Source organism: Barbus barbus (genome assembly GCF_936440315.1).
Source record: "Barbus barbus genome assembly, chromosome: 38".
Lineage (NCBI taxonomy): Eukaryota > Metazoa > Chordata > Actinopteri > Cypriniformes > Cyprinidae > Barbus > Barbus barbus.
In genome coordinates, this window is record NC_136716.1 from 11,904,803 (window position 1) to 11,920,821 (window position 16,019).

At 35.8% G+C, this 16,019-nt stretch overlaps 2 protein-coding genes across 3 annotated transcripts in view; both read right to left on the minus strand.

The window, feature by feature from the left end:
* Nucleotides 1–13,334, minus strand: part of LOC306857693 (sorting nexin-29-like) — a 148,262-nt gene extending 134,928 nt beyond the window's left edge. For both annotated transcript variants that reach the window (XR_013783131.1, XM_079397752.1), the window contains exons 1-11: nt 12,968–13,334; nt 10,648–10,712; nt 8,091–8,143; nt 7,852–7,976; nt 5,885–6,065; nt 5,686–5,756; nt 5,330–5,584; nt 2,664–3,006; nt 1,643–1,767; nt 1,356–1,449; nt 1,172–1,254 (exon numbers count right to left, since the gene is read on the minus strand). Coding sequence is in view for 1 of the 2 variants with exons in the window: in XM_079397752.1 (XP_079253878.1) it covers nt 1,172–1,254; nt 1,356–1,449; nt 1,643–1,767; nt 2,664–3,006; nt 5,330–5,584; nt 5,686–5,756; nt 5,885–6,065; nt 7,852–7,976; nt 8,091–8,143; nt 10,648–10,712; nt 12,968–12,974 (1,402 nt within the window). In the remaining variant the exon portion in view is untranslated. The remainder of the gene's footprint in view (nt 1–1,171; nt 1,255–1,355; nt 1,450–1,642; nt 1,768–2,663; nt 3,007–5,329; nt 5,585–5,685; nt 5,757–5,884; nt 6,066–7,851; nt 7,977–8,090; nt 8,144–10,647; nt 10,713–12,967) is intronic.
* Nucleotides 13,335–14,078: 744 nt separating this feature from the next.
* On the minus strand, nt 14,079–15,565 carry LOC306857773 (tumor necrosis factor receptor superfamily member 17-like). The gene is made up of 3 exons (XM_079397905.1): nt 15,395–15,565; nt 14,696–14,836; nt 14,079–14,408 (listed from the first exon to the last, which is right to left on the minus strand). Exons 1-3 carry the CDS (start codon nt 15,546–15,548, stop codon nt 14,218–14,220), a joined length of 486 nt encoding a protein of 161 aa, XP_079254031.1. The 5' UTR covers nt 15,549–15,565; the 3' UTR covers nt 14,079–14,217.
* Nucleotides 15,566–16,019: the final 454 nt, after the last annotated feature.

Here is a 16,019-nt window from a genome sequence, read left to right on the forward strand (position 1 = left end):
TCAAAGTCATGTTTTCAAAGGCAAAGTCTTATGGCCAATATGTAAACAACGATTAAAACGGCCTCACATCTGCACCAAACCACTAGACAACAGAGCTGTAGTCAAGGCAAATTACCTCAATGATGCCATCTGTCCACAGCCCAAATCCTCAAAGACCTAAATGCTTTAGATGAAGCTCAAATCCACAAAAAGTGTAGTTTTTAAAGGAACAGTTCGCTCAAAAATGAAAGTTGTCATTACACATATTTAAAATAATGATTCTATCAGTACTTATTCATTGTCTGCTACAATTTTTTTCTTTGGAACACAAAAATATTATTTTTGAAGAATCATCCAGCTCTTATTCATACAACAACAAAGTTCATAGTGACCACAGGCTGTTAAACTCCAACAAAACTTATATGGCTTCTTAAGACTTTTTTAAAAATAATCTACTAAAACTTTTGAGGTCGATACATTTTTAATGCTGTTGAAAGATCTCTTATGCTCTCCCCAAGGTTGCAATTATTTGATCAAAAATACAGTAAAATAGTAACAGTATCAAATATAAACGTACATTTTAAAATAACTTTTCTATTTGATAGCAAAGCTTCAGTAGCTATTACAGTCTTCAGTGTCACATGAGTCTAGTATGCTGATTTTAAGTGTTGCTCAGTAAATATTTCTTATTATTATCAATGTTGAAAACAGTTGTGCTACTTAATATGTTTGTGGAAACCATGATACTTCTTCAGGAATCTTTGAGGAATAGAAAGTTAAAAAACAGAATTTATTTGAAACAGCAATGTTTTGTTACCATGTAAATGTCTACTCTCACTTTTGATCACTTGCAAATACAAATATTTTGCTGATTATTCATTTTTCAAATAAAAAGAAATCTTAGTGATATTTAACTTTTAAAATTTTTTTAGAGCTTGGTCATTGTATTGAAAAGAGCTGTGTGAACATACAAATCTTCAATTTGTGTTCTATAGAAAAACAACACGAGGTAAATAAACGAGTAAAACAAAAATACAGATTTACCATTACCATGTTTGGGTGAACTATCCCTTTAAATTGGTACAAACTTTGTTCCTATAAAGGTGTAACTTCCAAAAATAAAATTAAAAAAGGCCTAAAGACCCAAGGAAGATCTCTGGACAATGACAGGGTTCATCTTAGGTCAACTCACCAACAGTCATGGATTCGGGAAGGCCAGGGGTCGGCAAAACACTGGTCACAGGCGCAATCTGTGCTGGCAAGTCTGACTCCATGCTGAGACAGCAAAAGTTAATACAGACTATAAGCATCAGCCTTCAAAGAAGAAATTTTACTAATAGAAATCTTACAAAAATGTGTTCTTTTGTTTCAGATACCTAAATTGGAGTTGGCTTTGTTTTTCAATGTGAGCTGGTGGGCTTGAGCTCTCCTTCTGTCCATGAAATTCAACATTCTCAACTGAACTGCCAGCTGTAAGCACAAAAATAGCTAATTTCTCTATGCCAGGACCGTAGTTTTACATAACACACTCAATTACATAGTGCTATATTTTAAGTTCATTTTTAAATTTGGAAAGTCCAAAGACATAAAAAGCCTGCCACATCTATATAGACAAGATTGTGAAAACATAGCAAGATGTCCCTGAATGAGGACAGTGTCTGACCTTGTTGTGTGTAGGGCTCACTGGGGGCCAGAGGTATGAGAATGTGTGAGTTGTCATTGTCAATGTCAGTGATGATTTGCCTTGGACTCCATGTGGAAACACTGGATAAACTCCCCACAACCACACTATGGAGAACAGAATGTTATGGTCACACTTGATTTTTTTGTCTTTGTTTCAATGTAATTCCACAAGTAGATTATAAGTAATATGAATTAATAACATGTAGTTACTATAGGGTTTGGTTTATGTTAGTTGCTTGTAATTACAGTATGCATAAGTTACTACTATAGTAAATATGCTATCATTCAAACGTTTGGGGTAGGTAAGATTTTTAAATGTTTTTAAAAGAAGTCATTTATGCTCAACAAGGCTGCATTTATTTATTCAGAAATACAGTAAAACATTAATATTGAGAAATATTATCATAATGCAATAACTGTTTAAAATAAATGTTCTCTTTTAACATCTCTTAAAATGTCATTTATTCCTGTGAATAAATTTGAATCAGCCATTACTTCAGTCTTAAATGTCACATGATCCTTCAGAAATCATTCTAATATGCTGGTATGGTGAATAGTTGTGCTACTTAATATTTTTGTGGAAACTGTGATACTATGATATTAACTTTGTAAATAATATTAACTATTAACTTCTTAAAAAACCATACTGACCCCAAACTTTTGAACATTAGTTTACATGTGATGTGTAACAAGCTTTATTATAAAGTTAATAGTTTGCTAATGCTACTTTTAATTGTATAATTCAACTCAATTCTCACTACATTCTGGTGTTGATTAAAGGGATAGTTCACCCAAAAATGAAAATTCTGTCATTATTTACTCACCGTTATGTCGTTTCAAACAGGTAAGACCTTCGTTCATCTTAATTTGTGTTCCAAAGATAAATGAAGGTCTTATGGGTTTAGAACGATATGAGGTTGAGCAATTAATGACAGAATTTTCATTTTTGGGTGAACTAGCCTTTAACGCAACAGATGAAGCAAAATGTCACGTAAACTCACTGCTCCCCATTCCCAGGATCCTCTTCTGGGGGCTCTGGCCTGCTCTTTCCATAAATATCGTCCTCTTCCTCCTCCTCATCGTCAATGCTCTTGGTATCAGGCAGTACTCCATTCTGTGGGGGTGTTTCAGCCCAGCTAACGATCCCTGGCTCAGTCAGGCCGTTATGAACAATAGAGGTGGAGTCCAGAGGGTCTAGAGCCTCCTCGGAACTCTTCCTGAGACTCCTCACAACGTCCACACCAGCCTCGTCCTCATCTTCTGCACCCACGTCCAAGTCATCATCAAAGGAGATGATGTTAGTGATCTTCTTTTTACGTCTGCGCTCTTTTCTTAAACCGGAATCTAAAATGCAAGTAAAAAGAATAATATGTGACCCTGCACCACAAAACCAGTCTTAAGTCGCTGGGGTATGTTTGTAGCAATAGCCAAAAATACATTGTATGGGTCAAAATTATCCATGTTTCTTTTATGACAAAAATCATTAGGATATTAAGTAAGGTCATGTTCCATGAAGATATTTCTTACTGTAAATATATCAAAGCTTAATTTTTGATTAGTAATATACATTGCGAAGAACTTCATTTGGACAACTTTAAAGGTAATTTTCTCAGTAATTATTTTACACCCTCAGATTCGAGATATTCAAATAGTTGTTTCTCAGCCAAATATTGTCCTATCTAACAAACCATACATCAATGGAAAGATGATTTATTCAGCTTTCATATTATGTATAAATCACTTATTGTTTTTGTGGTCCAGGGTCACATATGAGGGTGACTAAATGATGCCTGGATCTCAATTATCAATAGCAATATAACACTACAAAAACATTTATTATTGGAAAAAGGAGAAAAAACAGGAAATAAACATATTCAGAAAAAAAATATTACTTTTAGGGGTACACCAACCTGTAAGTGGGCAATACCTTTAAAGGGACATCTTTGTACTGTATTTACCCTTAAAAGGTTCACAGTCGTACATCAAGGCCCTGATCAAAAAGCTAAATAATTTCATAACAAAACAAGTTCGTTTGGAGTTTGTTTTGGGAGTCCTAAAAAGCTTGTTACAAACTTTCCTGAAATTACTCTGATTAGTAAACACTTTCGAACCATTTATTCCCGAGGATAATGTAATAGGTAGGTGTGCTCTGGGGCTGCTCCTCCTTTGACGTAGAAATCTTCTCCGGTTCATTTCTTCTGCTCAGTCCATTGAGATCAGACGCAAGTAAAAACATGAATACACTGGAGAGGTGCTTCATAGCAGAAACTGAAGCTTTATTTCTAATTGAAAGCAACGCTGACACTGTTTTTTTTTTCATGTTTAATACTGTAAAGCAGGGGTGGGCAAACTTTTTGACTCGAGGGCCACATCAAATTTTCCACATTAAGTGAGGGGCTGCATAATATGTTTGACAAATGAAGCGTTGATTTTTTTTTTTTATTCTAAATTGACACTCACTTACTACTGTACTGTATGTATACTTGTACCTACATGGCAGTTCTATTCTTGTACCATCTCTACCTATTTTTATGAGCACTTTATGACACACAGATGAGTTGTATTGGTGGACAAGTCTATGTATAAGACACATTTTATCATTTCATTCAGAAATAATGTAAAATAAACTAAACGTTTACAAACATTAGAAACATGTTTTTATATTCCCTACACTCCACAAAAAGTCCTGTAAATTTAGCAGTGTTCAGAATAGAAAAAAGAACGAAAAAATAAGTAAAAAAACAAAAACAAATTATAGTGGCATTCACCATAAACATATATTATAAACGCCCAGCCTTAAATATTTAAAGCGAAACTGAAACTAGCGGCGTGGTTGCTGGAATATGCACAATTTAAACTCACTTGCCTTTTCTCATTCATCACCAATCCTGATGTGCGCGCGGTCCAAAAAAAAGGACGGAAGTCCAGACTCTGCGAACTTGGTATTGAGAAACGGCCAGTGTAAATCAGGGGTTATATACTGCAATACAGGCTACAGCGCCATCTATTGGATTTTACTGATATTGCATATTGGAACAACTGCATCACGGACTGGATGAAAACGCCCGTAGTTTGCCCACCTCTGCAGATTCTTTTTTTTTTTTTTTTTTTAATCCCCTGCGGCCCGCGGGCCGTAGTTTGGACACCCCTGCTGTAAAGTCACTTGCTTTAAAGGAATCGATTGTATAAAGTGCTATATAAATAAACATGACATGAAGTGCCGAACTGCAGGGCTTATGCAAACATATCCACTTTGCTATGATCAGATGCTTTCTTAACTGCTCTTTTCTCATTGCTGTCATCTGTGTTTATTTTGTTATTGAGAGGAAAGCATGCAGCACATATTTATATATACACGTCTAAACACCACTCTTAGTAGTGTGGGTGGCGTTGGGATGTTCAGTAACAGTATAGCGCTGCTCAGGTATAATTTCTTTTTATCCCTAAGCAGAGAACGAAAAAGAATTTTGCTGTGAGTATATCAGGGCCTCAGGGGTACATATTACTACTCTACAATACAAATATGCACCTTTTAGGCATAGATAAGGTACAAAGTTGTCCCTTCAGGGGTTGGTACCACAGTGACAAGTTGTACTCCTAAAAGTACAATGTTTGCACATATTTCTGACAGTTCATGTGAATTTCTGTTATGGTATGTGACAAGTACCTGCAGAAGTGCTGCGGGGCAGGACCGGCAGTGGGTCTGATGGCGCATCCGAGCGAGGGATGAAACCAGGAACCACCGCTGTGGCGGTACTGATTTCCCGCAGAAGAGTGCTGACACCTTGAGTAGACTCTTTCCACAAACTGCTCATGCCCTGTGTGGACTCCTTAAGCAAGTGGGACACAGACGACCCCCCACGGACCTGGCCATTTAGGTCCGTGTTGTCGATGTTGATGGCAAACAGTATGGAATTGAGCCCTGTTGACACAAACTGAATTCAGACTTGCACAGGAAAGGATGCATAGCTACATATTATGATATGACTACAAGACTTGGCAGATTTCTCATTTAACTATTACCTGCAGCCATGGTGGGCAGCATACTAGCTCTCTCCTCATCCAGAACAAAAGCCCAGTCTTCATAGAAGGCACTAAATAAGGGGCATATTAAAGAATTTACCAAAGAACCTTCAATAAGTTAAAGAGTCTCACTGATTTGTAGAGAAAAACAACAATAAAAGACAAGACATCCACAACAGTGAATCACGGGTGTCTGCACCTTAGGCGGGCATGGTCTGCCAGAAGCATGTGAAGATAGCGCTCTAGTGAGTGTTCGTTCAGAGCACAACGAAGCCATGCCCGGCCACGGCCCTGCTCAGATGTGATAGTCCGCAGAGAGTAGAAGCGCTGCAACTCATGATGGTTGAGGTGCTCCTTCACATAAAACCAGAACGTCAGCTCTGCAACACAATAGACACCTGAATGAACCAGCATGTTAATGTTCTCAGTTCCTCATAATAGAAAATTCTGACAGATAGAGAATATTTCAGAAGTTGTATAAAAGGATTGTCATTTTTTTTAACCAGAATTTAGGAAATAAAATCCTAACACAAAAGTTCTAAGATTATTTTAAACTTAAGTTTTTAGTTCTGTATTTACATCCCTCTGGATATTTTGGATTTTTTTATCTGTTGCTGGGTTCTGCCCAAGTTTGGATCAAAACAATGGTGCATTTTACTGGGTTAGCTGTCTATATGTCACCCCGATTAATACTTCCAGTTAAATGATAACGCTTATCAATTAATTGTTACTCTATGCATTTTAAATTCGGTTATAATTATTTATGACAAGATATAATGCACATTATGAATAATTATAATGCATTATACCCTTTAATAACCCTTTATAATGAACTATACATAAAGGACATATATATACATATATATAGACAAAGTCATTTTCAAGCATCAAAACAATAAAAGTTTATTACAGTTTTATTTATTTTTTCCTTACATTAGAATGTATCCTGTTTAATTAAATTATTTCTGAACAAAAAAATAATGACTAGCACTTATACCATGATTTACAAACGACACGCACTAAAATGTCATTGAGTGTAATAATAGTTCATATAACTTTTGTCAGGCATATTTACAACAAGAATCATTAAAAGCCTCTAAGGATTACAATGCAGCCCCCAAAAACTAATTAATGGTCATTTTAAATCTTTACCAATCAATGCCACTATCCTTCAAACCACTAGGTTTTACCTATTTGTCACCAACAAGATTGCATGTAAACTATAATAAAATTTAGTATAAATCACTTTTTCTTTGAAATATATTTTAAATATAGGTCAGAATAAGTGTTGTTTCATTTTTACATAAATATATCTGTTGCACTGAATGACGCTGGAACAAACAGATAGTTTGCCAGATAGTTTGACTATTTCCACAAAAGTTATTTGAAACATTAAAGCAGACACTTTAATAACATTTAACATGCTTTCTATTTATATAAAATCACTTTTTTACATTTAGTTTGATGCAGACACCTTCTACAGATGTCTCGTCTTTCACCCATGTACACAAAAACATCTGCAAGATAAAACTTAGCACAACAGATAAGCGTGTGAACTCATTCAGCTATGAATTTTATCAAGTATGTTTGTTAAGGACTTAAGTTTCGAGCAGAGTTCATCAAGTACATTATTTACAATAGAAACTCAAGCTTAATGAACATCACTCAAAATCCCCACTACTTTGAGTGACAATCAACTTTCTAATCTACAAAAGCTAAAAGTATTGATTCATAGTATCACTCTTAGTTCTGCTGTTAATTTTAAACATCTCAAAACCACAGCAGGTGCAAAGACTAACCTCAGAAAAAACCTTGTTTCTCTTTTTTGCCATTTTTACAAGGCGTGTTGCATAACCATCTGGTTTCATAAACAATATCAGCACCTGGTTTTCCTGTATGAGCACTTATGCGCATCTGTTTCCTCTATGGACAACCCAAAACACCACATGTGCTCTTTGTTACTAGGGAAATCTCTCTGGCAATGTCTCTCAGGGGTACCAACTAAGACAAACTCATTAAGTAGAGCAAAGAGTTCAGTGAGTAAAAGCTTGGAAAAACACTTCATTTCAGCATGTTCTTTCTGAGGATGACACATCAATTAATATGGCTGGCCAAAATATGAATAAGGTCTGGATGGCCATTATTCGATGGAATCAGTTACAGTACCTGCTTCAGTTTTACTGCTAAATCCAGCAGCATGTTTAATGGCAGCTGCTGTGAGGGCTAAACCACGACTTTTCCTCAAGCCATGTTGAAGTACTGCTTCAAACTGGGCACACAGGCATATGACTCTACAAACACCAAAAGAGGGGGAAAAAGTGATCATTTCATTAAAACACATTAATCGTATCAAAGCATTTATTTTATTCAGATTTCTAAATAAATAGGTAATATTTTTATGGCACCTGCTATCAGAATCCGAGGCAATCTCCTTCCTGCCACCAAAGCGAATTTGGCACTGAGAAGATAGTTGATAAAAAAAAAAGTCATGTTCGGTCCTTAACTAACATTATTATATTTCAAAATACAATTAATAACAGTTGAAAATGTCATTTCATTATATATCTTCTTCACAGACCCCAGCAGTAGCTTAATGGGCACCAAGATAAATATTAATATTTAATAACCTGATCGACCATTGGTACTAAACTCACTTACTAAATACAACAGCTGGTAAACAGGAGAAACATAAACAGTTTTCTGCACTTAAAATATAATGGCATGGCTCAGCAGGGCATTATGTAGCACTGGAGTGTTTGTTCACAAAAAGGCAAAGGCAAAATAGGCACACAAAAAAAAAAAAAAAAAAGGCAAACCAGTTGTTATTATTAGGATTTTCTTTTTTCTAAGCCAAAACATCAGCTGATTAACAGATATTTGTACATTTGGACAATAATATAACACTAATAAGAGTCAAATTTATTTAATAAGTGTAAAAATTGCTGTCATAAATCATGTGATGTATATGTGTGTGTGTGTGTGTGTGTATATACACACACACATACATATACACAGTCATGGCCAAAAATATCGGCACCCTTGCTATTCTGTCAGAAAATGCAACACTTCTCTCAGAAAATTGTTCCAATTGCAAATGTTTTGGTATTCACGTGCTTATTGTTTTTGTTTGCACTGCAACAACACAAAAAAAAAGAGAGAAGAAAAGTCAAACTGATCAAAATTTCACACAGAACTGGAAAAAATTATTGGCACCTTGTCAAAATTGTAAGAAATAATTGCTTTTCAAGCATGTGGTGCTCCTGTAATTTGTATTTAGACACACCTGTGGCAAGTAACAGTGTGGGCTGTGTGGAATAAGGTGGGCAATACAGTAATCACACTTGCAACCAGTTAAAATGGAGAAAAGTTGACTCAACCTTTGTGTTGTGTGTCACATTGAGCATGGAGAAAAGAAAGAAGTGTAAAGAGTTGTCTGTGGATTTGAGAGAAATAATTGTGGAAAAACACGGACAATCAAGGCTACAAGTCCATCTCCAGAGATCTTAATGTTGCTGTGTCCACTGTGCACAATATCATCAAGAGGTTTACAGCCCATGGCACTGTAGCTAAACTCCCTGGACGTGGACGGAAGAGCAAAATTAATGAAAAATTACAACGAAGGATTGTTGGAATGGTGGATAAAGAGCCCCGATTAACTTCCAAACAAATTCACGCTGATCTGCAGACACGGGGTACAACAGTGTCAGCTCGCACCATCCGTCGTCATCTGAGTGAAAAGGGACGCTATGGTAGGAGACCCAGGAGGACACCACTGCTGACACAAAGGCATAAAAAAGCAAGACTGAAGTTTGCCAAAACTTATGTGATAAAACCACAATCCTTTTGGGAGAACGTACTGTGGACAGATGAGACAAAAGTAGAGCTTTTTGGTAAAAGACATCATGGCACTGTTTACAGAAAAAGAAATGAGGCCTTCAAAGAAAAGAACACAGTCCCTACAGTCAAACATGGTGGAGGATCAAAGATGTTTTGGGGTTGCTTTGCTGCTTCTGGGACTGTGTAAACGGTATCATGAAATCTGATGATTACCAAAGAATTTTGGGGCCCAACGTAGTGGACAGTGTCAGAAAGCTGTATCTCCACCAGAGGTCATGGGTCTTCCAGCAGGACTATGACATTTACATTTATTCATTTAGCTGACGCTTTTATCCAAAGCGACTTACAATTGCTATATATGTCAGAGGCCGCACGCCTCTGGAGCAACTAGGGGTTAAGTGTCTTGCTCAGGGATACATTGGTGTCTCACAGTGGATTCGAACCCGGGTCTCACACCAAAGGCATGTGTCTTATCCACTGCGCCATCACCACCCCTAAAGACCCGAAACACATTTCAAAAAGCACTCAGAAATGGTTACAAACAAAGCCCTAGAGAGTTCTGAAATGGCCAGCAATAAGTCCCGATCTGAATCCCATAGAACACCTGTGGAGAGATCTCAAAACAGCAGTTGGGAGAAGGCATCCTTCAAATCTGAATGACCTGGAAAAGTTTGCAAAAGAAGAGTGGTCCAAAATTCCAGTAGAGAGATGTAAGAAACTCATTCATGGTTACAGGAAGCGATTGATTTCAGTTATTTTTTTCCAGAGGGGGTGCTACCAAATATTAATTTAAGGGTGCCAATAATTTTGTCCAGTGCATTTTTGGGTTCTGTGTGGAATTGTATCAGATTTGACTTTTCTTCTGTTTTTTTGTGTTGTTTCAATGCAAAAAAAAACAAACAAGCGAGTCAGAATTGCAAGGGTGCCGATATTTTTGGCCATGACTGTATGTGTATGTATATATAAGTGCTTATACACCAGTCATCCTGGTATCTCTAGTGTTATAATTATCCACTGAAAAGCCTATAAACAACTTCAGCATTGTCAAAGAGGAAATGTTTTGTGATAACACTGGAAAAAAAGAAATTATCATACAGTCAATGAAACAACTCGATGTCACCTTACCTGTTTAACTGCATCAAGAAGTCTGTCTAACAGGTTTTGTCTTTTCAGGTCATTTTGCTGCGTGCCTGTAAGGAACAGTGTCCTGAAATATTACTGGCTGAATTTACCTCACTTAACAGAATAAAATACTTAAAATAAACACAAAGACCACAGAGCATGAAATGAACAACAATGATTAACAATATGGTAAACAATTGACTGCATAGAAAAGCACAAGCTGTTTTTAATGGTGTAGGGCAGGCACTGTCAGTTTGAATATACTGATCTATTTCTTCTTCATAGACCCACAATTATATGTACATATAAATATTTTTATATACATTCATATATATATATACACATAGAGAGAGATACAGACATTTATATATACAGGTACATCTCAAATAAATTTGAGTATCATGAAAAAGGTCAATATTTTTTGTCACTCATTTCAGAAAGTGAAACCCATATATTATATAGATTCATTATACAGAGTGAAATATTTCAAGCCTTTACTTCTTGAAATTTTGATGATTATGGCTTACAGATAATGAAAACCCTCAATTCTGTCTCAGAAAATTAGAATATTACATAAGATCAATTAAAAAAAAGGATATTTTAAACAGAAATGTTTCTGAAAAGTATGTTCATTTCTATGCACTCAATTCTTGGTTGGGCCTCCTTTTGTATGAATTACTGCATCAATGCGGCGTGGCATGGAGGCAATCAGCCTGTGGCACTGCTCAGGTGTAATGGAAGCCCAGGTTGATTTGATAGCGGCCTTCAGGTCATCTGCATTGTTGGGTCTGGTGTCTCTCATCTTCCTTTTGACAATACCTCATAGATTCTCTATGGGGTTCAGGTCAGGCGAGTTTGCTGGCCAATCAAGCACAGTAACACCATAGTTATTGAACCAGCTTTTGGTACCTTTGGCAGTGTGGGCAGGTGCTAAGTCCTGCTGGAAAATTAAATCTCCATAAAGCTTGTCAGCAGAAGGAAGCATGAAGTGCTCTAAAATTTCTTGGTAGATGGCTGCGTTGACTGTGGACTTCAGAAAACACAGTGGACCAACACCAGCAGATGACACGGTGACACTGACTGTGGAAACTTCACACTGGACTTCAAGCAACATGGATTCTGTGCCTCTCCACTCTTCCTCCAGACTCTGGGACCTTGATTTCCAAATGAAATGCAAAATTTACTTTCATCTGAAAAGAGGACTTTGGACCACTGAGCAACAGTCCAGTTCTTTTTCTCCACAGCCCAGGTAAGACACTTCTGAATATGTTTCTGGTTCAGAAGTGGCTTGGTAGCCCTTTTCCTGAAGACGTCTGAGCGTGGTGACTCTTGATGCACTGACTCCAGCTTCAGTCCACTCCTTGTGAAGCTCTCCCAAGTGTTTGAATCAGCTTTGCTTGACAGTATTCTCAAGCTTGTCTACCCAAATTCTTCCTTCCAGACAACTTTGCATTTAATATGCTTTGATACAGCACTCAGTAAACAGCCACACCTTTCAGTAATGACCCTCTGTGACTTACCCTCTTTGTGGAGGGCGTCAATGTTCGTCTTCTGGATCACTGCCAAGTCAGCAGTCTTCCCCATTATTGTGGTTTCAAAGAACAAGAGATACCCGGTATTTATACTGTAGGGATAGTCATTAATTGAAACTCAAATGTAAATATTCTAATATTTTGAGATACTGACCTTTGACTTTCATGAGCCGTAAGCTCCAATCATCAAAATTTAAAAAAAAAATGTTTTAAATATTTTACTTTACATGTAATGAATCTAAAATATATGAAAGTTTCACTTTTTGAAATAAGTTACAAGAAAAAATGAACTTTTTCACGATATTCAAATTTTTTGAGATGTACTTGTGTGTGTGTGTATATATATATATATATATTGTTGTTTTGACAGGTCATGTCAAATGTGTTACTATGCTGGGCTTGTGATTCATTTCATGCACTTTGATTTTTGTGCTAAATGAAGCCCAGCATAGTAACACATTTGACATGACCTGTCAAAACAACAAAATTAGGAAGTTGTCGCAGCTACCGTAGATATGGAGATGTAGACAGACCGATCAGATTTACTCTTCTAAATTATCCAAATTTAAGTTCAAATTTACTCTATTTTATTCCATTTTAAATGGTCTTGTCATTTAGTTCTTTAAATAAGTGACACTTTAGGATCTGCATATTCACAGTGACACAGACTGAATGCTCTGAAACCTCTGGCTGACTGACAAACAATATTTAACGTTAGATAACGATTAAACGTGCTGTATATACAAATAAACAACGTAACAGCATGAATGCATCACCTATTTACAACTCACCGTTCATTCTGAAATTCCAGATCAAACGGTTTAGCAAGCGACATGAATCCCGATTGTGTAGATCCCCAAAAGTATCAAATTAATGCCACAAAATGTTTAACAACACTGTTTACATTTTGGGTCGTTCTCCATGGTTTCTTTTGCAGAGCAGGTAGACGTTACAATACAACCGAGGCCTAGCTTAGACAACACTAGCAGGTTTTTAAGCCGTTTAATGCATCACAACTATGAATATTCTGTTTATGAAGTATCGTAAGGGTTTACTGTTTAGCATGAGTGAACTGTTTCTACCGAGTTAAACTGTATCGTTGTGCTAACGAGAACTGGTTAATGCCACTGTACGGTCACGTGACATTACCCTGGAGTCACGTGACAGAAACATTTTCACGTGGGTCATATCTACATAGCCTAATAAATAATTCGAAAAATTATTTTGAAGTCGGATTTACGTCAGTGGATTCTGAAAGTCTGATTTAAAGGGACAGTTCATACAAACATGAAAACTCCGTCTCGTGTCGTTCCAAACCTGTATGACTTTATTTCTTTGTGAAACACGAAAGGAAAAGTTAGGCAGAATTGAACAACTTCCGTTACCTTCAAGTTCATTTTTCTTTTTTTCTGTTTTTTCATACAGTGATAGTAAATGGTGACTGAGACTATCATTGTGCCTAGCATATCATTCTGGGGATTAATAAAACAGAGATTATTTTACTATGCTTTGGGATAAAATATCAAACATTGTTTGGGAAAAAAAAATTAAGTGTAAAAGGGTAAATGATGACAGATTAAAAATGGGTCAACTATCCTTTTAAACATTTATTACGTGCATTTATTTCTTATATTTATAAATAGTAAGACTTCATAATTGAAGTAACATTTTAATCTAGCAAAGATACAGCATAAATGTATACTTTGTTTGCATTGATTAAAAAAATGTGTAAGAGTGACCTTTTGGACAAAGTATGGTGAAATTTGTTCTAATATTTTATCAATTGTAATATCGCAGATAATTCTTACATCTAAATTACACTGAGATGTTCACTTCTGACAGTCACATACAATCCTGTGTTCAAGTTCAAGTCCTGTGTGCATCCAGTAGTCGTGACAGTTTTATCCAGTCTGGACAGAGTAATGGTGAGGCAGTGCTCACCATCATCATTCACCAGGTGATGTGCAGTGTTTTCTGAGTCTGCTGCTGTTATAGAAGTTCCAGTGATCTCCTCTCTATATAACAGGTGTACAGTGGTAAATTAAGCTTGCACCGTCTTTGTGGTGACCAGCAATGTAGTGCCTTCCTCAGTGGAGGGAAGAGGCAGGTTGGAGTTGTAGTGATGTTGGTTCAATCTGTCAGACAAATCAGTTGTAGCTTCATCCGTATCTTCAGATTGCTCTGTGACATTCGAGCCTCTCTCGCTGTCAGTCTTTTGTTCTTGACCTATCACTGTGTGACATTTCATTGACTTTATGAGAATTTGTTGCCCACACAATTAATGTCATAAAAACAATGAAAGCTTAAGCATATTTAGACATACAAATCATACTAAATTAAATAATGTATTTGTTGTAATAATGCCATACATCAAGTACAGTTAACTAAAAATAAATGTATGCCCTATGATTAGGACACTTATAGCCTATTAAAGTGCTAACATTTGAAGCAATGCATTATAATTTGGACAAAACTGTCTAAATGTTTCTTAATATATCAAAAGCCTTGCAACATTATACCTTTGTTCATGATGGGCTTACAGGTTTTTCTGCGTATAACTCGCAGAATAATGGTCAGTACTGTGAAAGCTCCCAGGAACACAAAACACACGATCAAAATTAAAAGGATATTTTGATTCTTTTCAACTTCATTTTCTGGGACTGAAAAGGACACAATGAGGCACTGAATAAGAGACTGAAATCATAAGACATTATGTACTTCATGATACAGTTCGACTCATAAGTGGTCATACCTTTTGCAGAATTAACAAGAGTTTAAATGATTTTATTTTAATAATAATTGCATTTGGTATTTTGTTGTACTGCCCTAAAGAAACTCATGAACAGCTATATCTATGCATTTATATTACACATATATTTCAGAAGACAAATTAGTTTATATCCTCATGGTTTTTAACAACAAATAATTTGTGTAAATCAAGGTAATTGTCTTGGAGAATATATAGACCAATATTCTATTATATATTGAATGTTGAATTGTTATGTAGCTTCTTCAGGGCAGTGAAAAATATATTTTTCAACAATTCTAAACAACTTACTAATTCTGCAAGGAGTATGTTGACTTTCCATAACTGTAACTATTACATTTATACATAAAATTAGTAAATTCAATGTGCTTGTACAACTATCTTAGTCTTGGTTTTGAAAATGAAAATGAAATGAAAAAAGTTTTAAATCAGATATAAAAACGATACTTACTTGAGGTACAAAATCTTTTGCAAATAATTGGTGGAGAGTTGCATCTAATGGAGCAATGTTGACACTCCTCAAGAAGTCCATCGTAATAATGATTCTTTGCACATTTTCCCTCAGCATAAATAATAATGTAAAGCAGCAATATAAAGAGAAGCATCTTCCACTGAGGTGATAAGAGTCACTGAACTTACACAGCAGCCAACATTTTATTATGCCCCATTATGTAAATATGTCTTAAGAAGGGGATGTCCCTGAGCCATGGACACTTTTGTCTTTCACATTGGTATCAGTTTAAATTTTAGTCACATTTTCTCATGACAGAATGACAACAAAAAAAAATTGTTTAACTATTTATGTAACTACATTGTAAAAAAAAAAAAAATGTTTTTACAGGCAAAAACTGGCAGCTTCCAAAATTTTGCTGTCCATATTTACAAAACAACCCATACATTTTACAGTTTAAAACTGTTATTTGTTTATTAAATTACAATTTAAGCCTGTAAAGTTCATGTGCTACTAAAATCTGTTTTGTAGTATACATAAACAAAAATACATAAATATACATAAATGATAACAAAATCATCAAATGTGAAGTGTCACCATGGGGAAAACATGAAATATCAGTTAC

Excerpts from the sequence above, each read along its gene's own strand:
- LOC306857773 (XM_079397905.1), bottom strand. The coding sequence starts at position 15,548 with ATGCTTCTCTTTATATTGCTGCTTTACATTATTATTTATGCTGAGGGA. Across the intron at positions 14,837-15,394 it reads CAAAAGATTTTGTACCTCAA|TCCCAGAAAATGAAGTTGAA; the intron begins GTAAGTATCGTT and ends TGTCCTTTTCAG. Across the intron at positions 14,409-14,695 it reads TAAGCCCATCATGAACAAAG|TGATAGGTCAAGAACAAAAG; the intron begins GTATAATGTTGC and ends AATGTCACACAG.